This window comes from Rhinolophus ferrumequinum, chromosome 6 (genome assembly GCF_004115265.2).
Source record: "Rhinolophus ferrumequinum isolate MPI-CBG mRhiFer1 chromosome 6, mRhiFer1_v1.p, whole genome shotgun sequence".
NCBI classification, from domain to species: Eukaryota; Metazoa; Chordata; class Mammalia; order Chiroptera; family Rhinolophidae; genus Rhinolophus; species Rhinolophus ferrumequinum.
In genome coordinates this window covers 67,485,612-67,509,524 of record NC_046289.1, presented here as the reverse complement: position 1 = coordinate 67,509,524, position 23,913 = coordinate 67,485,612, and the positions used below count along the sequence as shown (strand labels likewise).

The 23,913-nt window shown below is 38.7% G+C and overlaps 1 protein-coding gene across 10 annotated transcripts in view; it reads right to left on the bottom strand.

The window, feature by feature from the left end:
- The window catches only part of MEIS2 (Meis homeobox 2), a 203,413-nt gene that overhangs the window by 5,809 nt on the left and 173,691 nt on the right, over window positions 1-23,913 (bottom strand). For 6 of the 10 annotated variants that reach the window (XM_033108948.1, XM_033108945.1, XM_033108949.1 and 3 more), the window contains 2 exons: window positions 1,621-1,679; window positions 129-239 (listed from right to left, as the gene is read on the bottom strand). In XM_033108948.1, the coding sequence (XP_032964839.1) occupies window positions 129-239; window positions 1,621-1,679 (170 nt within the window). The remainder of the gene's footprint in view (window positions 1-128; window positions 240-1,620; window positions 1,680-23,913) is intronic. The other 4 variants (XM_033108950.1, XM_033108947.1, XM_033108954.1 and 1 more) reach the window with 1 other exon arrangement.

Sequence of the window (23,913 nt, the reverse complement as noted above, 5' to 3'; positions counted from 1 at the left end):
GCAGGTAGCGCAAGCAGCAGGCAAATGTTAAACCCACCAGGAGAGTGGGAGAGCGGGATGGATGAAGAAGGCTGGTAGAAGAAGCCACTCTTCCCAGGGAAGCCCAGAGGAGCGATGTGGAAACCTACCTGCAGGCCGGATTCCCATGTGTTGTTGACCATCCAGCACAAAGCTTCCCATGGGCTGACCTTCTGGACTATACGCTGCTCCTTGGCTCACTGAAGGATCAAGAAGAAAACCTGATTGTGGTCATTCGAGGACACAGAGGAGAAAGAAGAAAAGATATACCAAACAATCAGCAATGGTTCCCGCTGCAGCACTGAAACGTTACAGCAACAACGTGGTTGGCGCTTTAAAAAGGGGTGTGTGGTCTACACGTGCATTTCTATGACTGAGTTCAGGTGAGTGAGTTGCTTTAAAAAATGCTCTGGAGGAAAGACTTCACCCGCCAGTTTAACAAGTGGGTCTTCCTCTTTACTTATCTCTTGATCAGGGGGAAGTAGGACAGGGAAGTTTGGGGTATCCAATACGTAAATATTGCAACGTGCTAGTGAGTTAAGATTTTGTGATCCGACCATCTCTGGTGGCTAAGAAACATTTTTCACATCATCCACAAACATCTGAAATTCGAGCACAAGTTTACCAAGTTTATAAAGTTAAGCAGACTCAACTGAACATATGCCTTTTTACCCATAGCAAAGAAAATGTACACATGGGAAATATAACATTTCAATTGTTTTATATTCTCCTCCAACAGGCCCCCTGGCTTCCATTAGTGGAATGATATTTCAATGTTATTAGGGAAATTTTTTCCAAAGAAAACGAATTTTCTTCAATTCTTTAAACTGAGGCCACAGTTTAAATCTCCTCAAATTTGACACCCTTGTTAGTGACAACTGTCAGTACCACATGGAAAATAACTTTTTCCTACAGACCTTCATGCAGGGTCCTACAAGTCCTCAGTCAGTAAACTAAGGAAATGCCTATTTCAAAGTATTGAGGGGTCCCAGGCATCGTTCGGACAGTACCGTATAACTGCTTTAGAGAAACTGAGAGATATCGTGAGAAAAACCCACATGTATTTTAGTGGAATGGATGTGAAGCCTTTTGAACAAAGGCAATAATCTTTCAATAAAAAAAATAATGCTGGCAATGCAGCACTTCAGGCTTTAATGGAATATTATGAATAGTCAAAGCAAATGAATGGACACAATGAGTTTAACAGGGGATGCGCCAGGAGTAAAAGCAACACGTACACCAAGGAATTGTGGGTAACATGAAAATGAGAGTGTGCTAATGATTGGATGCAGACAAGCAATGAGTAATTCCAGAGCTCACAGTCAGACAAACTGCTTGTGGCACTAAAGCTTGTGCCCAATTACCAATTCAGAAAGAAAATAAAAAGCAGTTTCAGTAGAGTCAGGGTGGGAAATCTCCAATTAGCACCAATTAGTAAAGTTGCTTCCTAGAATGGAATTCTGGGAACATTAAAAAAAAAAAAATTCTCCCAGAATGCCTGATGGATGCATTTATTTGCCAGGTGATGAAACTCCTGAAGTACAACTTGATGAGGATTTGTACCTGTGGGATGTGACTATTAGTATACTAACTGGAACTTGCCTGCTCGATTTGACTGGTCAATCATGGGCTGTACTATTCTTCTTCTGGCATTAATAAACCTGAAATAAAACAGAGAAGTCCAGTCATCAAATGCAATTTCTGTGCTGTGTGAACACCCTTGCACAAATGCTGCGGAGAATATAATCCAATGAAACATCTACTAAACATTATATTTTTAATCCATAGGCAATTTTCTCTTTCAGTGTTCAAAACCACCTAGTTGACTGGATCATCTCCTCCATCATCTAATAACCGACTCAAGGCTGACCTGCTAAAAAACTGCTCAGGGAGGGAAAAAAGTTTTCCCTGAGAAAGCTTCTATTAATTTGCGATTGTGCTTCTGCTTCTTGAACAAGTAGGAATCTGGTTAAAGTTCTCAAGCTGGAAGATTTTTTTCCCCCTTTCCTTAAACTCCCCTTCATAGGGAGATCCAGCTTCCCCTTGCAGCTGGTCATAAATGGAGACCAGGCTCTGGCACTCTGCTTTCACAAGGTATTGTTAGGTCAGCAAAGCCATCAATTAGGCTGTCTGAAGTTTTATCACCAACGCAGCAGTAATAAGTGCTGGCCAGAAAGACTTCTGCTCTTCGGCAACTCCTGCAGTTTAAGCCTGTAAAGTTAGGGGTCATTTAGAGGTCAGTGCCAGCTGGGGGCGGCCTTTCCAGTCTAAGCTGGGACACCCAGGGCAGGGATAAGGTAACTGCCAACCATAAACCCAGCCACCTTTCAACCCACTAGAAAGACAGAGCCTCAGGTACACATGGTTGATATTAGAGCCCAAGAAACGTTTTCAAATCAGGTGGTGGCTGAATCACAAGGAATGTGAAGGAGAAGCAGTTATTTCGTCTAGAAGCCTGGATCTAATTTCGTTGGAAATCCAAAAATAAGTGCCTACTTCATGTTACTTTAATGTTTAATAATGCCCATCAAATATTCATGTACAAACAGAATAAGATGATAAGAAATCTCCTTTATTTCTCCAAATTTAATAAAAACAAAACAATTTTCTACCATCGTAAGTTACCCTTGTCCCTGTGCATTTAATGATGAGCATTCCCCACACATTTGAGCTGGTGCACAGGATTCACTGGCTGTGCATTTGGGGGTGGGCGGCAAGAAGCGAGAGGGGATGCCTCGTGTATACTAGCTAGCTGTCCCTTAAAAAGATACCCATTTATAACATTTCCCAGTATTTCTAGCTTCAAATCTTAAGTGCAGGGGATTTCATGATTAATGAGTCCGCATGGGGCCAACGGCAGGAACTGAAAACTCGTTCTTTGAAATTAGCCAAAAAAAAAAAAAAAAAAAAACCCTAGTGTTCCTAGTTGAAGTCCCTTCCGAGAAGAAGAGCAGCCCACACTCGTTCAGGCCTCCTGTGAGCACTCTCCAGTGGGAATACAATTAGGCTGGAGAATAATAGCTGCAAGAAAAGCAAAGGAGTCTTTTGCATATGGTGTTTGTTTGCAAAACAATGAACTCCTTCATTACTTAAAGAAAGTATAGCTCAGTTGTCATAAAAGTTACACCCCTCAGGTTTGGGGAAGAAAGTGACAGGCTATGAGAGGCGAAAACAAGAAGAAAGTTGTAACTGCATATTTATTCCCACCTGGCACCTTAAGAGCTGTTGAGGAATATCTGACCAGATAGATCACAAAGCCATCCAGAAGGATCCCTCAAATTGAAAAGGAACTTCATTTCTACTCTTTCGCCACCGTTTGTTACTGGGACCAACAGGACTGCCCTGAGATTTTCACCCCCAGGAACTCTTTTTATCAGCTCAGGTTAGGACCAATTGAGATGCTCAGGAGAGTCAGAGAAACCTTTTCTCCCCGCCTTGAAGTTTCTAGTGGAGGACACACATGGCAGGGGTTTTACCTCTTTTTATGTGCTACTAATCCTGGTTTTGTTTTTTCCTTATAGGCCAACTCTTTAGGTAAAACGAATTGCTATTTTTTCCCTTTTTAATTTCACCCTTTTACTCTTTTATTATTTACATCTGGAGGTTGTTCCCTTATTGATGTGTTTCTCTCCAGTTCCCCCAAACACTCCCTTACTCACAGAGTTGCAAGGCATCATGGTTCTTAGTTCTCAGCAGGAGAACTCCACACTGTCTTCAAACAAATAATTACAGGGAAGGTTAGAGGTTCACTCAAAGGTCATTTCTTTGGATACTCCTCAGAATGTTTACATTACTAAAAAACGGGGTCCTCTCAAAAGGTTGTTCAATGGGGGATACACAACAATGCAGAACATTAAAAAAGCATTTTGTGTGTTAGCAGGTCTTTATAGAAGCGCTGAACTTGGAAATGCCACTCCAGTATTACATTTTCAACTAGTTACCATGGCATGGACTGGATGTTCACTAGCAGTTATGGCGATGGCCTTTCTTTGCCCAGTGGTACTAAACAAATATGCATAGAAGCCTCTGAAGGTTTTCACTAGATCCTTTTACAAAGGGTCATAGAGATTTTGTTTTTTTTCACTTGGGCTCCATTTAGCCTCTCTGGATTTTTGTTCTCAAACAATGTTTTTGATCCATAGTGCTATATCTTGCCAGATTCATAACTCTACCACATTCTTTCAAATCACACATAATTTTAAAAACATATGGGCCCCAATTTTTCAGAAATCTCTTACTGTACAACTCCTGCCAAATGTCAACTCCCCTGATCTTGGGATATCTTATAAACACCATAGATATCATTATTAAAATTAACAATTAATAAGTACACTAATAATACTTCTACACTAAAAAATGAAATCTCCCCACTGTACTGATGATCCACAGGCCACTCTTAAAAAAACACATCAATGTACATAAAATGGAGCCATTTAATTATACATTAAAAATAATATTAGGAGTCATTTGTATTTTTTAACATTACTAAGATGAAATTTCTAAATGTGTCTTTCCCCAAAATTATATGACATGACATTTTTTCCACTCCTCTGACTTATATTTTAAAATGAATGTATTTCGTGCTCAAGCAGTAAACAATATCAAGTTTTGATTCTACTTAGAATTTGAAAAATTCTAAGTTGAAAATCAACCGATTTTCAATCTTTCAAAGTCCAACCTCCATTCATATGAAAAAAAAACAAAACTCGCTGGTTCAAAGACAAAAGATGTCTCAAAAAGGCTCAAAAGGTTTCTTGAATATTAAATGGGTCTTACAAAATAACATTTTGATGAGTTAAGTGTAAATGAATCAGACACATATGGATTAAGTTATCCTTGAATTTCACACGGGTTTAAAAAATAAGGGGAAAAGAGGGTCTTGGCAAAAACATTTTGGACTTTGCCAAACCCAAAACATTTGAAAAATTGCTGAAGACATCCAACTAACCAAAATGCAGCAAGCTGCACCCAACTTTAATGAAAACCCCCACAAGTTATTTCCAATCCAAAGACTGTGAGGTTTTTCATCTGTATCTGATATTAAAAAAAAGTTCTCTAAGTTTTAATGTCATCCGGAATGATTTTGAAGTTGAGGACATATAATATACTTCTCTATTGGTACAAACAATTTAACCCGAAATTACAAAGTATTCTCTTAGAGATGAGATAGCTCTTAAAAGCATTCTGAGGCTTGTACAACTCTCATGTAAAACATACCATATATGATAAATGCCATAAATAAAATGTGCTAGTAAGTCTAGTGCCTTATCCAGATTTTCATTTAGAAAAAAAATTTTCATTAGCCTCATTGTGACTTTTTTTTTTAAGGGTTAGAGATAATCCCGTTAGTGACTCCTTAGGGAATGAGTACCCTAAAGTGCACTAGTTCCATTGATTTGTATTGAACACAAAGTTAGTATCCAGGCTCACAGAGAAGCTCAGGAGAATATCTATTAATACTATCTACTTTCTCACTAAATTTTACTAAAATAGAAAATGCATTAGCATGTGTGATCCTTAAAACTTACATACTAGGACTGTTCCCTTAAAAATAACTTAATTATAGAAATAAATTCAATGACTTTCCAAGAATCATGAGGCCTTTTTGAGTCAACTTGGAGATGAAAAAGGAGTATATTAAAAATAATAAATCCAAGGTAGCAAAATATCCTTGAAACTTCATCTTGCTGTCTTGCTGGAGAGACGTCTCACGGTGCTCCTCCCACCCATCCCCACCTTAACCCTTCACAGAAAAGCCAAACCTTTCAGCTTTGCATACTTGTCTGCAACCGAAATCTGACCATTGCGATTTTTCTTTCAAAGGCTTTTCATTCCAAAGCATATTTCAGATTGGTGGAAGTAGGCTTAGGTGTCATTCCTGATTGTTGGTTGCTTTATTTTCCATTCTTTCTTTCTCCCCTCTCCCCCTTTTTAAAGGGCTGATAAATCCCTCCTTTCTGGTTCACTAACTTCATGCCACACCTGGTAACCAACTCCTTTCAGCAGCATTCCTTTTGTTAGAAAGTGCAGGCCTCCGTGGAGTCACCTGGAAAGCCGCCAGCCCTGAACACTAAGGAGGAATCAAGAATCCCTGGAATTGAACTTTTTACATGGATTGGCCTGGTCAAGGAAGGGGGCTGAACTGGTGACAAGAGATCAGATCAATTTGGAAGAGGTGTTATAGGCAGCTTGGTGATGGGGTGGGGGGCGGAGGAACCTGTTAAAAAGTGAACCGCCCCTCCCCCACTCCCTTCTCTACTTTCCCCAGCTATGGGGCTGGCTCATCAGTGGGAGAAGGTGTTTATTCACAATGCCTGCGACTGGTTGGTGTTTGAAACAAGGAAGCCTCAACCTTGGCAAGTCACTTATCAAGTTTCTTCATTTTATCTTAGTTCTCAAACAAAAAAAAAAAAAAAAAAAAAAGGGCAAGTCTTTTTCTGTGCTGTGGTAATGGCTAAGAATGGGGTTTTCTCCGTCAGACACACTGAAATAGTTAAATCAATAAATTAAGCAGGTTGAACGCCTTTGACCATGAACTCGGGCACACGAATGATTGAGTCATGTCACAAACATAAATGTTTCACTGGTGGCTAGACAATGGGTCTTTTCTCACAGACAACAGTGAGCAAAGTTAAGTTAAATGAATGAGGTTCATGGGCAACTTAAAAACACATCCATGGTTTATACCTAATTTCCGTGAGCTACAGCTTAATTTATAATTTGATAGGTACCAGGTTTGTCCACAGCTCTAAAAACAAATGAACTAATACTCATAAATTTACAGTATGAAAACATGATAGTAACCTGGAATCACAAACCTTTCGTAACTTTCTGAATATTCCTCAAGTGTTGTATTCATGTTACATGAATAAGGCCCTGGGCAAAATTATCAAGTAGGTGATACTTATCTTTGATGTCCTTCTCCTGTGTTCCTTCAATATTCTTTCTTTTATCTAATTCTTCCCTAACGTTACAGGGGCTCACATAGGTTTTTACTAAAGTGCCCCACCTTCTCAATTATTCCATATTCCAGACTTCTCCAAAGAGCAAAGTGGCAAAGAGTATGGGCTCATATTCTCTGCTCTTTCATGGCTGTGGGACCTTGGGTAAGTCTACTTAACCCAAGCCTCAGCTTGTCCCCTATCTGTAAACTGGGGCAATAGTTGGACCCACATTGTTTGGAGGATTATGGGATTAAATCCTTGGCACAGCACCTGCCTGGTACATAGTAAGAGCTCACTAAATATTAGCTTACACTCAAAATGCACTAGCCAATGTCCCCTCCTAAAGACCTGTGTTCTCTTAAAGGTAATTATGAGAATGAGGTGGGTGGCTATTAAACCAATTTAGTGGGGATTTCCAACACTGGCGCAGACATCTGCTGGGGGGCTGGGTGGTGGGGAGAGCTATTTTGGAATCACACTCTCTTAATGGTTCTCTAGATCCTTGCAATTCTATGTTCTCTGGACCAGCCACATAAACATTACCTTGAGCTTGTTAGAACTGCAGAAATATTGGAGTTCCAACCTTGGCACTGCTGAATCTGAATCAGAATTTTAAAAGATCTCCTGGTGATCTATGCACATTTAAGTTGGAGAAATTCTGCTCCAGTTCACGTACCAAGTAGATAACCTAGTACTCTGCCTGAGATAGAAACTTTCAGAGGTCAAGTTTTAATCATAAACCTTAGCTGTGAAAATGCATGTACTATTCTCTTTAGTTATCTTGGATATAAACAGTCTTTTAATCACTTGCCCTGGGCAGCGATTTATAATAATTTAATTCATTTTACTCCATCTGTACCTCCTAAAGGAAAAGCTGGGCCAATAGTGTTTTTGTGGGAACTGTTATCTCTCAGAAATGGAGAGGAGGAAGATGGTAGAGTTTTCTTTGCATTTAATGTAATTCGGTACCGTTTGAGTTTTTAATAATAAGGATGATTATTTTTATAATTAAAAAAAATGTTAAAGGTGACCTAGAGAATTTGGCATGTTATTTGACTAAGGCTTATATGGCCAATAGTAGACTTTTTAATAAAAGTATTTGAGAAATTTCCTCTAAGATAGGGAATTATCTTTTATTTCCTTTACAATACTGAGCAACAATAAACACTATTCCCTAAGTATCATCACAGCCAATGGCATGCAACTAAACTTCCCAGCAGGTTATGATTTTGAAGCACTGTTACTCTCACAGAATGCCTCCTGATTATTCATATGTGCCTATTTATCATGCACCATAAAAGTGATCTTTCAAAGCTACTTGAAAGCAAAGGGAGGAGAAAACACGCAAACTTCCTGAGCTATTCATATCTAGGATCTATCCTCTTAAAGATAAAATACTAAGTCAATAGATATAAGTTGCAGTATATTACTTCATCCTGTACATGATTTATTGCAGATGGAAATCAACTAGAAAATGAATTACTTTGAAAGTTTTACTACGGACATTAAAATTCCAGATCTATAGACCTACACACCTTATAGCGCTTTTGAAAACAACTCTGCAGATGGAAGATACATCTCCAACTTCATTCAGCTATCTCAGCATAAAAAGCACGAGTAATAATTTTCAAACCTACCAATTAACCAATTGCCAGTTCATCTACCTAAGCACCACAGCCTGACGGGGCTTTGAAAAAATCAACCAGTCACTTGATCCTCAATAACATACATTTTAGCCAATTCTCATTATGTTCCTAGCCATGTACTAATTCACACTGAGAGAGTAAGATCCTGACAAATCTAGTATCTTTTTAGTTTTCATGATCACCTTTGATGGAAGTATTAATTCTCTATCCTACTTCTCAGTGGAAACCACCTAAGCATTAACTTGCCAAAAATGCACCAAACTGTTTAGCAATTATGTATTAGATATGTTTGAGGAGATCAAGGTGCACTCACACGCCCGGTGCTATGGATCTCTCTCTGATTAGCTTGTCATCTGCTTGGAAGAAGATGGAGGCTGATTCTCCCATATAGTCTAGCAGGCCAGCTGTTAGCTGCCTGTCAAGCCCTCAAGTGGACAAGTAGTCCAGGAGCAAAAATGTCACTCCTTTGATCTGGCAAGGAGCAGCTGCTGATTTATAGAGTAGGACTTTGTTCTTCCGTTCTATTTTACTTTCTTTCCTAAGGCAGAACCACAAAATCCAGGAGAAAAAAAAAAAAAGTGCCTTTCCCAGCAACATCAACAAGCTCTGACAACTGCAACAGGGTTTTTCTTGGCCCTAACAAAGCTCTCAGGCATCTCCTTTGACGCTCACCTTTCCCCCTCCCCTCCCCCCACCACTTTTTGCAATGCGGTAGTTATTGTTTAATTCAGCTTCTGTAAATGGAATGGACTGTGGCCAGCAAGCCTGGGGCATAAACACACCTGTATGAAAGAAGCCTTATTGTAGCAACCATCTACAAGCAATCTCACATGAACCACGTGTTCCTGAGTTCAGAAAGAATGCTCCATTTTTCCTGACAGCAAATTTTATCCTAAGTGAGTTTCTATTTTTAGTGCCACCAACCTATGATGACCACATTTGAACTGTTTCATCTCCAATGGTGTCACACTCTTTAAATCAAAGAGCAAAAAGGATTAGAGTCTTTTCATCTGTGAGCAAACAGATCTATCAAAAATGTTTATCCACTGTCTATAATATCAATCACTAACTACTGAATTAAACAACCAGAAAGGCTTTAGCAAATGCAATATCAAAGATGCCATAATGTTGATTTCACTACCACTGATTTATACTGACATAGGCTTCCCTGAGTAATATATAAGGGGGAAAAAAAATCCGCAACAAAACCTGCACAAGCCACATGCATTGTCTTGCTAAGAATTAGACTGGTTTCCACAGTGTGCTTCTGTTTGCAATGAATAAATCTGTCAGGTCAGAAATGCCCTGTCAACCAAGTAGAAGATGAAACAATGTGACCTTAAGATAAACTATGAGAAGTCATCAGCCATATGTATGTGGGTGCATGTACATATGTGTGTATACATACATTTATACACATACATATATGTACATATGTATGTGTACACACCCACACATATCAGACCATAAACTGCTACAGTTTTCTCTGCAGCTGCTGGAAGCAAGGATGAGAGTTATCAACTCTAGGATATTTAGACATATTACCACATAGGTCAAATACAGGAATTTTATGGGTGGCGGGAATGCTGAAAACAAAAGAGAAAAGAATGGTTACTAAAATTCTTTGCTTCTACTCCATTATGCCGTGTTCTGGGGTTTGCTCTCTTCTCCCCTTTCTCACTTCCCCGGGGTGGGAGGGAGGGGAATAGATTTTTCTCAGCCTCATTTCTTGCTTTATCCTATGTCCCCCTTTGATCAGTCAAAAGTTCCTAAGCACCCATGTCTTCAATGTTCAGAGAATTGGACTAGTAGATGCTTTCTCTGGAGGTGTGTATATCCTACTGGGAGGCTGGGTTCTGGAGGGGGAGAAGAGATGGTAGGGAGGGAGAGAAAGGTGTAGAGAAGCAGTAATTAGGTAATGCCTATTTTTGTCCTTTTTCAGTCCCAAAACAATCAGAATAAACAATTTTTAAGGTCCGTAGTAATCTGTAATTGTCACACATTGGTAAGTTCCACATTCTGTACTTAACAAAAGACAAGTTTAATGACAAAAATTTGACACGGTCATATATAATAAGAAATTATATGTAATAGATAAATATATAATTATATGGCTCTGTCTCCAATATATATTTAAAATTTTGAAAATGCAGTCCGTGCCTTTCAAGATTTTTACTCTTCACACCCACAGAAACAATCTCAAGTTGAGAATACATAATAATTACAAATCAACACAGTCCACACCCACTAAATAAGTGTGATAGGGTCAATTAAGGAAGTCAGATGGAGGTTAATCAGACGGGCTCCTGGTTTGGGTCTGGAAAACATGGCTACAGTTAATAGACAAGCTGGTGGAGGTGCTTTTTTGCCCCCAGCTTTATTGAGATATAATTGATATATAACATCCTGTAAATCTAAGGTATACAACATGTTGATTTGATACTTATTTTGCAAAATGATTATCACTGTAACATTAGCCCAAACCTCCATCATGTCACATAATTACCATTTCATTTTTCTGTGGGGAGCACATTTAAGATGTACTCTCTTATAGCAACTTTCAAGTATCTAACACAGTATTATTACCTATAGTCACCATGCCGTACATCAGATCCCCAATACTTATTCATCTTCTAACTGGAAGTTTGTACCCCTTGACCAACATCTCCCTATTTCCCCTACTCTGGCGAAGTTCTTCAATGATAAATTGAACTCCTGAAATTCCTGACTGGTCACATGATAAAATAAAATATGATACCTGAGGAAGATCTATTCCAAGAGTTCTGTATAGGATGAACTGATGAGAAGCTGGAAGCTGAGAAGGTAGAAAGCTATTCTCTAATCCAAGCAGAAGAGGGAAATAAAGTGAACCCAGTGAAGGTGGTAGAAACGAAAGAGAAGTGGGACATTTAGCTTGGAGAACTGCTGATAAATTGTGCTTAGGTAGCAAAGAAGAAATACAAATATACAAGATACCAAGATAAACCTAAGCATCTACGTTTGGGATGTTATGGTATACAGTTGATGAAAACTGGAAATGGAGAAGGAATTCCTATTTGTTGTGGCAAGGAGAGGGAAACTCACTTTTCCAAATACTATCTTTAAATTAACAGTGGGACTTGCAGGCTGAGAAGCTATACAGACCACTCAAGATAAAGGACAAAGGAAGACAAAGGTTAAAAAGAAGTGACTTTAACCTCAAAACCCTCTAATCTTGTCAAAACTGCAAAACTATACGAATATTTCCAAGCTGCGGCAACAAGCATAATAAACTGCTTGGCTTCTTCCAAAAAAATTACTTCCTCTTCACATAGCCTCCAGATTTTACAAAATCCTCTATTACTAAAGGCTGGCCAAGTCAACCGTCAATGAAAACCTCAGTGATCATGGCCTTATTTCTATTAGGTGTAGTTTGCTTCTTTTAATTCTGAAATAAATTGTGTGACTGGATTAGAGGCTACTGGTAACAACATACCTGTCCCACTGTGGATTGTCACACAAGTTGGATTCCATTCCATACTTAATAATGGAATTTATTAGAGTTTGAGAACTGGATATAGGACTCTATATTTTTTGGCAATAGCATAAGACAATCAAGGGTGAGTTTTCTCTAGGTAGTGACAACTAATTTGGAAGACAACTGATACGACAAAGTGTCACATTTAAAAGCGACTCCATTAAGGGTGATGGCTTCCAAATTGTGCCTTCCTTTCAAAACATACTTTTCTTTTTAAATGGGCTTTTAAGGTGGAAAATATAGCACTTCACCCAAAAGGGTGTGGAAACAAATGGTTCTTGAGTCTCTATTCTTCAACTCCAGCCAAACCATCCCAACACCCTGGCAATCCAAAACCACTTGGTGTTTGGGAGGAAGGTGTATGCATGTGAATGTCCCCATGACCCTTTCATTTGTCTGTGGGGCTCCTTTTTCTAAAGCAGCAGGGGAGACTTCAGAAGACCAGCTTGACATGCCAGAAGTGTTTGCAAGAGTCAGGCTCTTATCCTTTTTTCTATTCTCCTGCTGGTTTAAAAGAAAGGATGTGGCAGAAGACATGCAGACGGTGGCAACATTCTTAGGGCCCTTTATCCATACCACTGCTTTCTTTAAATTGTAGCGTGGTCTCTTGTTTGAGAGACTGAGATTTTAGCACTTTTAAAGGGAACCATAAGTGAGAAATCTCCTAGGTGTTAAACTTTAGAGTGGCTTCAACCCAAAATACGGGAAAAAAAATGAGATTAAAACACAGAAAGTCAAGTAATATTAAGAAAAAGATCCAGCAAACAAAATATCATAAATATGCTTATATAGTACAGTCTTTCTGTGTAAACCAAATGCCATTTAACCAGTTTATATTGGCATCTAGAACAAGTGCCAAAGGGAGGGGAAAAAAAAATCAAAGATCTAAAACATTTTAGTTTCTTTAAATAAACTATAGTTCTAACAGCTATACATCTAACAATAATCTTTAAAAATATTATTAAAACATACCCCGTTATGTCAAGAAGCAAAAAAAAAAAAAAAAATCTATTCAGGCACACATGACTTAATGTCCTCACATGTATGATGTTCAGACATCAAAGACCAAATTCCAAACAAAATTTCCTGACTGCATCTTCTTAATAACAAATTAAACATTTTTTACTTTGATTTGACAGGCAGATAGCATTCTGTATCTTCTCCAGAGATGTTACATGCAGTCTTTCCAATGTGACAGTATTATTTCCTACATTTTTAGCATCATCCCATGATCATAAAAGACATAAAATATATCTTTATAAATCACAAGAGACTTAGCAAATCAGCAGTTATGCCACATCTGCTCTAGTCCTTAAATATTTTAGCGTTAGAGGGTTAGTTAGTGAGGTTTTTTTCCCCTCTTGATTTGCAGAGAAATAAAGACATCAACTTTTGATTCTGACATTCCACACAAAGCTATAATCTCTAAAGAAGCAAACACATTGTACCACAGTTTGAAAGAATTTTTAGAGCATATTCGTATTTCATATCTATCAGATTTCCTAAGGTGGTTTAACTAAACTATTAGAAATAGAAATGATGGCATATTTAAATTATCTCCATTTTCACAGTACAGGTAAAGTAACATCATCAGCTATCAAAATTAATTTAATTTAGAAATTGGTTTAACTGCCAAAGATTCTTACTTTGGATCAAGTAATGTACAAATAAACAAAAAGACGATTAATAAGTATAAAGTTAATAGGCTAACTTACTAGGAACACACTATTCCTTTTGTCTGGGATGGCCTTTCTCCCATAAACATCTGGTCAATACACCCTTCAAAACTCTTACCAGAGAACAGCTCTATGAGGTAATTTCCCTGGTTCCACAGTCATAGAACTAGGCTAATTTGCCCATCACAGCATTTATTCAACATCACGTTTACAATTTACTTGTCTAGCTTCCCACCAAATAGCCTTAGAGAGCAGTGACTACATCTTAATTCTGTGTTATTGAGAGTATATCCAGTATGCAGTACATCCTCAATAAAATGTTTGGTGAATGAATAATTGAATGAGATGGAGGGTTCCTCCATTTTGGACATCACGTAGAATTGAGAACAGAAGAGCCCACAGGGATTTTCTTTTCCTCATTTTGTAAGTGGCATAGCTGAATCCCAGATGAAATGGATTTTCTTCTGAGTGGGGCGACTAAGATAGAAAACAACAACTCTGGCTTCCTGGTTCTGCTCTAGTTTTCTTTGCACTAGGAAACAACTAAAAATACAGACTAAAGGCTTTAGGTTGAAGGTCTGATTCCATATGGGCATTAGAGACAAATCTTGGATGCCATGGTGAAGGAAGAGATGGACTTCACTTGGGAGAAACTGGGCATCACACTTTTTTAGGCTGGGGAACACATGCTATAGTTATATTGGCATGATAAGTCTGGTTGACTTGAGAGAAGAGAATAAACTAAAAGTAATGGGAACTGAGTATATAGTTCATATACAATGAAGTAGTGTGTGTGTGTGTGTGTGTGTGTGTGTGTGTGTGTGTGTGTGTTAGGATAGAGGAATAGTGACTAGGAAGTGAAGGGGGAAAATTTGTGAGATGGAGAAAGGAAAGGAGACTAGCAAACTTTAAATATATTTTTATCCCATAGCTTTCTAAGGAAGTTTTTCCAAAATTGTGCCCTCAGGGACACTGGTGTCACTAGGTGTTTCTTCAAACTAGGGGTGATAGGTCATATAAAATGTAGGGGAAATAATATTAAGTGAAACAAAGTAAAGATGCTTCCTTTGCTGCACGTTATGTCATGGCTTTAATAGGCTAACACATATTATGAACCTCGAAGAAGGCATGATGGTACAAATCAATTCGTAACTTTAGTTATGAAGATTTTGAGGGGCAGTAGGGTTCCAAGGATTTGAAAAAAAATGAAGCCGTATTCTGGTGTTTAAACAAAATTGTACTTTTAAACCATTTATCAACTTGAAAACAGAAATTCCATCTTCTTATCTGCCCAAGTCAGACTCAGAAACAGAGAAGCACTTGTAGGGGTCTGGGTTTATGTCTTACCTGCTCATGAGCCCACCTCCCACGATTATTATAAAAACTGAGTATTCCATAGACCTTTGACCCCAAAATGTGCTGGGTGTGAAACACTGTTTAGAATGTTTCTATCTCAAAGGTAGTTTGATCATTAGGGAGTGATTTTAGGCTGGGATGTTTTCTCTCATCTTTCCTTTTTCCTACTTCGTCCATTTTCCCACTCCATAAAATATTTTTTAAAAACCTATCGTTGGGTATTTTATATGTACGCTTAAAATTTCTGCTTCAGAATGCCTCTCAGAAACTGAAGACTAATCTTGCGTGTAAGACTTTTTTTTTCAGTACCCTCTGCATCTTTCATTAATCAGAACCCTCACTGGATTGTGGCCCTTTAACTTTTGCAAGTCTATTACAGATGTTAGACTTCTGTGTATGGAGGAGAAGGAGAGATAGAGGCGGGGTAGAGAGAGAGAGAGAGAGAGAGAGAGAGAGAGAGAGAGAGAGAGAGAGAGATAGAGAGAGAGAGAGAGAGAGAAGGTGGGGGGGCAGGATGTTAAGGGGAAAAGAAATGAGAAGGGAACGAGATAGGAAAAGAGAAAGTACTCCTTTGGATACAGTACATCAATGTACATCAAATGCTCCTCCCTCTGCCGTCCCCCCACCCCCCAAAACCAATTCTACTTTCTTGTTTACAGAGTGTACACGTACAAAATCAGCTTTTACTTGGAACTGTGTTAAACACCACCTGCCTGCCCTATGAACCTCGCCGTCCCGGGATGAGGTCAGCTGGTGGAGGGCTCTGGTTCTCTAAGCGATCCTGTCATTCAGCCTAACAGCAGTGATTCACTCGCGCGGGAGGCAAAAATGACTCAATTGTTGGGCTTATTGACTCCAGGGAGCACAGCTACTCTGTCATTACCATGGAGTGCAAACACCCTGAGCTCTGTTTTGGTCCACTTAAAATTACTATTTGCTGTGAAGGATTGGCAAAGCAATTCTAAAAATGATGGGGGTGAACGTCAGGCGAGCGCCATTATGGGCTTTTCTTTCCGGTTAAGCAGAAGTGAGCAGCACAGGACCCGTTTGCAGCCTGACCCACTTATTTAACCTTTTGTTCACTTTGCTGTATTAACATATATTAACTGGGTATCCAGCCCTAGGGGGGGATGAGAACCTCATGACCAAATTATGGTTCTGTTTTCATGGGTAACCTCTCCTTGGGTGGAAATTAAACCCCAATGTAAATCCATTTGCGGTCCATACAGAATTGGGGAGGAATGCCAAAAAAACAAAGGCTGAACGACAGTCTTGCAAAGACCACTGTAACCAGGGAGTGGCGGGGTAAATTATACACTAGAGGAACTATTTGAAAAACCAAATAAATTTAATTAAATAAGTTACAAAATTATTTTCTTGCCTCTTATCTACTCCCCTTGGTTAATATCCATGACATACTGATGTTGCATAATTGCTCTTATGGAATGCTGCAGCTCAGAGCCATAATGAGCTTCCTTTGCACAAAGGCAGCAAAAGTGGTTTCCCTACAGAGTTATCTTCTCAATTATTTATACTTGCAACACTTTCACATAATGGCAGTTTTAAAATCAAACAAACAAAGCAAACCTTACAATAAAGGAAGGAAACAAGAAGGTGCAGGGACCTTTTCCTTTCTGTTGTGAACACTACAAGGAATAGGCAGGCCATATAGTGTCAAGTAAATTTGGTTCCTCAAAAAGTCTCAGGGGCCTTGCGACCAGATGACATCAAAGCATTTGCGATTGCCACCTTGGTGAGGGATTAAACAATCTCCTTACCTGCCTTGCGATTAATCTGTCATACCCAAATACGTAAAAGAATGCACACTTTATTTTTCTATTTTTACAACTTTGTCTTTGAAAATTCCTAACCAGAAGATTTGACCCTCATCCCATTCCTGAAAGAAAGAAAGAAAGAAAGAAAGAAAGAAAGAAAGAAAGAAAGAAAGAAAGAAAGAAAGAAAGAAAGAAAGAAAGAAAAAAGGTACTAAAAAAACTATCAAAATGATGTCGATGTAAACAGAAAATGGTGGTGTATGTCACAGTTGTCCCCAGGCTATGGAGTGGCTTGCTAGTTTTTATGGAACTTGTTTCCACTGTCCACACCTGCCTCTGGTTCATCACTCAAAACCTTGTCTACAAAAGTGGAAAAGGTACTTTGTAGCTATACAGATATACAAATAAAACAAACGGTCTGTTTAAACAGTAAGGCAGAATTATAATACTATGTCTAATATTTGATTTTGGAATCTTATTGAAGAAAACTGTTTACTGCTACCATTGAATTCTGACTTACTTTGTTCCTAGTACCTAGCTCAGTAGCCTGTTTAGAGTAGATGCTCAATAAATGCTACCTAGGTTATTTTTCCAAGTTAATCCATAGATGTGGTTAAGGGGCTTATATTTTAAGAAATTAAAGGTGAACTTTTGACCGGACACACATTTGGACTTGCATTAAATCTATATTTCATTTCAGATTCTCCATTGCCCTGGTCACCTATATGCTGTCATCTCAAGGGCCCCACCCATATATCTATGACTGAAGATATTCATTTATAATGCCCGTGAAACACAGCTTTTATATCACCTATTAGCCATTTCCAAATAACAAATGTTAAGCAACCATTTCCTTAAATTCCTGCAGGGCAAGATTATAAAGAAACAGTAAAAGAATAGTAAGTTTAGAAACCTCAAAATTTGTCTCTTGCAATACGCCTACATGCACACACATTGAATTTATATACACACATATACACACACTTGTTTTTCATAAACATACCTTGGGACTTTAAATCTCTGTTGACACTCAGTTTAAAAAAAAAACACAAAAAATCTTAAGTAGACGTTTTTTCCCCACAAGCACACAGGTACTCCAGTGAAAGGTCATAAGGAAAAAAATACACCATGCTAAAAGGAAATCAGATCATGATCCGTAAGCTGCCTGAGCACAGGCTATGGATGGGGTCATTGGAGAGAAGCAGTTGGGACTGAGATAGGCTCCGCTATCTTGTTTTGCTTCGCCCCCAGGAGTCAAATGAACTAGATATCATATCACGGACACTTGTTGATTCCTAAAGCTCTTCTTAGCCATCTAGAGCTAGGAATGAACCAATTTTATTGGCTACTTCTTTTCTTCCTGCCACTCTCACCTCCAAGGTCAAAGTATTTGGTGGTATGGTGGGAGCTGATGGGTTGTGGACCCAATTCTACTCATCAGTACAAAAGTATACCCTATTCTTTGGTCCCCTAGTAGCACTAGCCACTTTCAATACTGAAAATGATCTTTCTAAGTGTGTCCCTGTGGGTTACGGACTGCACAAAGGATAAAGGGTACTACAAAGAGAATGCCCATGATGGTAAGAACACTCTAGTGCCAAAAGATTAAAAACATATCCTTGCCTTAGGCAAATATAAATCTGAATGAACTTTGACATACTTCATATATGTCCTATGGCACGTATAACCTATTTTTCAAAGACACTGGTGCAATAACTAGTACGTGATTAATCACTGCGTGAAAGATTAGTTAAATGGTGAGGTCTAGAAGAAAGTTGGGTAGTTTTTGTATTTTCCAATGTGGGCAAGTGCAGAAGGGAAGTTTCAGATTCTGTGAATGGACTCCAATTTGAAAAGTGCTCCCTCTGGCAGTCAAAACCGATTTAAAGGTCAGTAGATTATGGGTGGAAGTGCATTGGTTTGGAGAGTAAAACCAAAAACTGACTGGGTTGGAGAGGGTGTGGCTTTCCTCCCTGTGAGGGCTCCCGCTGATGGGAATAGAAGTTGCTATCCGTGGCTTGAGGGCAGTAATATTATACGGCCCTCAATTCCCAAATGTGACAGATTCGTAAGAAACCTTAACCTCTATTTTTTCCAGCTTTCCTCAACCGCAGCAACAGACTCTCTTAGCAGACCAGCCAATTAACCAAGCATTGAAAAAAAAAACCCCACAAATCTATATCAATAGCTTTGTAGGACATAGAGAAAGACGTGTGAAGTAAACACTTAATCATTGTTGTAAGAGACAAATAAGTTGAAACAGGCCACGGCTGAAAAAATTAATTTTAGAATGAAATGGCATATCTGTCTGCTTTCCTCTAAGCATCCATGTATTTGCTTTTGTTTTAGTTCACAACGACCCGGCCTTCAGTTTACCCTTGACTGGTGGCAAATCTGATAAGGGTTGGCACAAATATGCTGAGCCTGGTTTGCAATTTGTTTTGCAACTTCCCTTCCCAGATAAATATAATCCAAGTACAACTAAAAAAAAAAAAAAAAAAAAAAAAAAAAAAAAAAAGTTGTGTTTACTTGTCCTGTGCTTAAGGATTTTTTTCTTCTAAATGTTCCCTCAGGATGCTGGCTTGCAACCTAGAAAAAGCTTGGATTTCAGCTTCAGTCTCCAAGGTATTCTACTGTTCAGTGGGGCAGTGTGCTGGGAGGGAAGCTCTCTACCTTGCTGATTTAATTAACAGGATTCTTTTCATTATTACGGGGATTTAGTTTCTTCTTGCCTCTCCGTGTTGGGGAAACACTGATTTATGTTTTATATTTTGAAGGAAAATTTATTGTTCTTTGACAGCTGAGGCTCGGTAAATTCACGGCATTGATGGGACCCCAGGGAGGTGTCACCGTTGCCCTGCCCACCTATAGGCTGTCCTCTCAAGGGCCCCCTTTCAGAAGTGAGAAGAGCCATCAGCTGTTCAGTGCCCATCCCGCTCCTCCTCCCTCTGATAATTATGCCAGCAGGGGTTGGCTCATTCCCATTTATGAATGGTGGCATTAGTAGGTTGATCAGTAACTGTGAGTCACTGATTCATTTAAGTGAAGCAAACAGTCCATGAATCTTTGGACTGGATTTAATCTCTTGACTAAATGGAGCTCACTGAATCAAGTGGTAGCCTGTGCTATACTTATTTTGATGACCATGGATGGACCAAAAATCGGGGCCAATTTTCTAAATATGAATACACTTTTATGGGGGCAATACATATGTATTTGCAATTAGTACTATAGAAAATTTGGCATGGACGGTCATCACGACTCTTTGTGGATCACTACTCTCCTAGACGATGCACCAACAAATTCCGGCTTGGAGAAAAAGGAAAACATTTAGTGAAAACTCTAGAGACTTGTAGCAAATTTATATTTTAGATGAAAAATTTTAGGTGTCAGTTAATGTCCATAATTTGATTATAATCAAAATCTTCTTTTCTAAGAGGGCTTCATAATTCACCCTCATCCATACTACTATAAACATTTATTGAGCCAGGCGCTAAATTGAGTGTATATATGTATTTATTTAATTTTCACAAAAACCTTATAAAGCAGGTAATATTATTAGCCTTTCCATTTTATGGTGGGGAAACTGAGACTTAGCAAAATCCAATAATATGCCTAAGAGCACACTATTCCTAAGTGGCAAAGGTGGGACTCAGATTTCTGACTTAACGTGTTCTACGTGGTTATGTAGAACGGATACAGCCATTCCAGGGTATACATAGTGATAGGGAAAGAAGGAGTTATAGGCTGAACTGTGTTCCCCCACATTTATATGTTGAACTTCTAATCCCCAGTACATCAGAATATAACCACATTGGAGATACGGTCTTTAAAGAAGTAAGATAAAATGAAACCATTACTGTGGGACCCTAATCCAACATAACTGTTGTCCTTATAAGAGGAAGAGACACCAGGGACACAGGTGCACAGAAGTAAAACCATGTGAGAACACATAGAGAAGGCAGCCACGGGCAATCCAAGGAGAGAGAGGCCTCTATGAAACCAAACCTGCTGACACCTTGATCTTGGACTTCCATGTTTCAGAACTGTTAGAAAATAAATTTCTATTGTTTAAGCCACCCAGTCTGGTATTTTGTTATGGCAGCCCTAGCAAACAAATGCAAAAGGTAACATAGAAACAGGAGCTGGAAGAAAGGCAGAAACCAAACTTAAGATCTGAGGAGATGGTCACTTCCTTTCCATGACTGCTGGAGACACCTTATCCTTGGTGGCACTGGCGCCTATCAACCTTGCATATACACTATAGGGGTCATATACACTATGACCCCTAGTTTAGAAAATAAAAGCGAGTGAAAGTTGTACAATGGCAAATAAGACGGCTAAGGCAATAGGGACAAAGTTAGGAGAAGAAAGCCATTCTATGTATGAGAAAGGCAGTGTTATTCAATCAGAGAAGGCAAAAGAAGAAGGCCGGTTAAACAGGTGGAGAGAGTTTTCAGTTATCTAGAGGATCTGCCTGGACATAAGCCACACACACACACACACACACACACACACAGACACACACACACACACACACACAGTTGGGGGTCTTGGAAATTAGGAATATTTAGGGCTATTCCTACTGTCGTAGGAGAGGCCTGCAGCTGAAACATCTCCTGGGAACCAGGGAACATCTTGACAACACTCTGAATACAAGCTTGTTTAGTTCTAAGAGACCCTTTATCTGATATTTTCCAGTCAGGCAGGAAAATGGAGCCAATTTTTAGACCAAATGTATAAAATGAAGCCTTGGAAATTATTTGACTTCTAGATCAGAATTTTTCACTTATCTAGATTCATGAGCCAATAGGTGCTAAGGAAGAATAAAGAAATAATATAGAAAGTGCATATAATATTATAGTGGTTAGTATTTTCAAAATCATTAAAATCAAGGGAAGTGGGTATGGGAATGTGGTCTGACTGGTGGAGAAAAAAATAAATTAAAATAAGCCTCACTCTGAACCTGATTCAACAGGTCCAAGCTAATTTTCTCATTCATCAGTTCTGCAGGGTTACATGACAATTGTATTTTCAAATTTTGAATTCTCTTTGTTTATTGAGACTATCTGTCAGGATCCCCAAATTCAGAACACAACTCGGTCTTAAAAATTCATGCTTCTTAAATTTTTCCACAAAGGAAATCCTCAACAGATTTTTATCTTCAGATTTTTATCTTTTTATCTCTAGGGAAACACCTGGGTAAAATGTTACCTTGGGCCATCAACTCATAATCACATTGAACATAAGCTAAAAGAGTTTTGGGTCAATGAAATAAGGCAGAGAACACTTGAAGAAAATTAGCACGATAGTGAGACGCTCATGCCATAGACATGACTAGGATTTCTTTACACATGGGAGCGTTTCAGAATGGAAGCCTCTCCATGCCAGTCTTATCTCCACATCACCTACAATAAATCCAATTCCCATTCCTTACAGGGCACATTCTCCCTGCAAACAGCCTCCTGGTTTTCCTGTGTCATCTCCTTTCTTTTATTCATAGTTTTTGATTACTTGGAGAAATTCTAGAATACAGTGCTACCTCGGTTTTCGAACGTCTCCGTTGATGAACATTTCAGTTTATGAATGCCGTAAACCCGGAAGTAAATGCTTTGATTTTCAAGCACACCTCAGAAGTCGAACATGTCATGTGGCTTCCGCTGAGTGCAAGATCCTGAAGCTCAGCTAGCTGGCGGCTGGCTGTTTTTAAATGTTTCAGAACTCAAACGGTCTTCCGGAATGGATTATGTTCGAAAACCGAGGTACCACTGTATATAATTCTTGAATTCCTTGCACAAATTTATATTCAGTGTCTGTTGCCTATTTGGCGTTGCACTGAGGACCTTATGGGAAGTCACACAAAAGAAGAACCTGTATGAGAGGCCACATTTGCCAAGTGAAAAAAAAAAAAAACACTCAATTAGGGATTAATGTCATACCCTAAGGATCTCCTGATTTAATTGGAGAAACAAGACATACACCTATCCATCAATCTGTTAAGTTTTATGCTGTGAGAAAAGTAACACAACTTAATGGAAAGAGCATGGGTTTTAGAGACGTGGGCTTGAACCCTGGCCATGTCACTTATTGTGTGGTTTTGGACAAGTTCTTTAACCTTTCTGTATCTTCATATCCTCAACTGTAAAGTGAGAATACATTATATGACCTACTTCAAAGAGTTGCCCTGAAGATGAAATGTAAAGGCCAATTTGTACTGTGAAGGCATCAGAACATCATCTGAGAATTACAAGGAGAAAATATTTAAATCATTCCATAGTAAATTTCCAACATTTACAATCTTCCAAACACTGCAAGGCATACACGGATGAAGAAGATTCAGTCTTGCTCTCGGAAAGCTTGAAGTTTTGCAGTAAAGACCTGACCATGCTACAAGAGGAAAGAGTTTCTTGGCAGGAGAGTGGTCATGGGTGTGCAGAAAGGACACACATAATGTTGGTGAGAAGAGGAAGAGGAAGGGACCTATGGGCTTCTCTTTGAAGGATTCTGATAGGTGGAAATGGGAAGGATAGAAGGAGGCAGAACACATCAGGTAGAGGAAACTACTTAATCAAATGCACAGAGAGCAAGTACTTCTAGATAATATGCTTAGTAGATAAGGTACTAGGGTTGATGTTAGGAGAAAAATTTGAATCCTGGTTTGCAATTTCTTAGCTATTTGACCTCTCTGATTCATCATTTCTCATCGGTAGGTAGAATGGAAATGGCGTGTACCTCATAAATTTATTGTGAAGATGAAATATTTAGCTAAATAGTTGACATATTTGAAATACAATACATGTATAATGTACTTTTTTTTAAATCTTAGAGTGATTAGAAAAGTTCCCAATTATTACCAAAAGAATTAATTCTAATTAGTTTCTAGGTTATGCGTACAGTAGTCCAATTATAGCACTCATTTCTAGTATCACGTGAGCACTGGAGGATGAGCTTCAAAGTTTGTGTTATCAACTTGCACTTAGT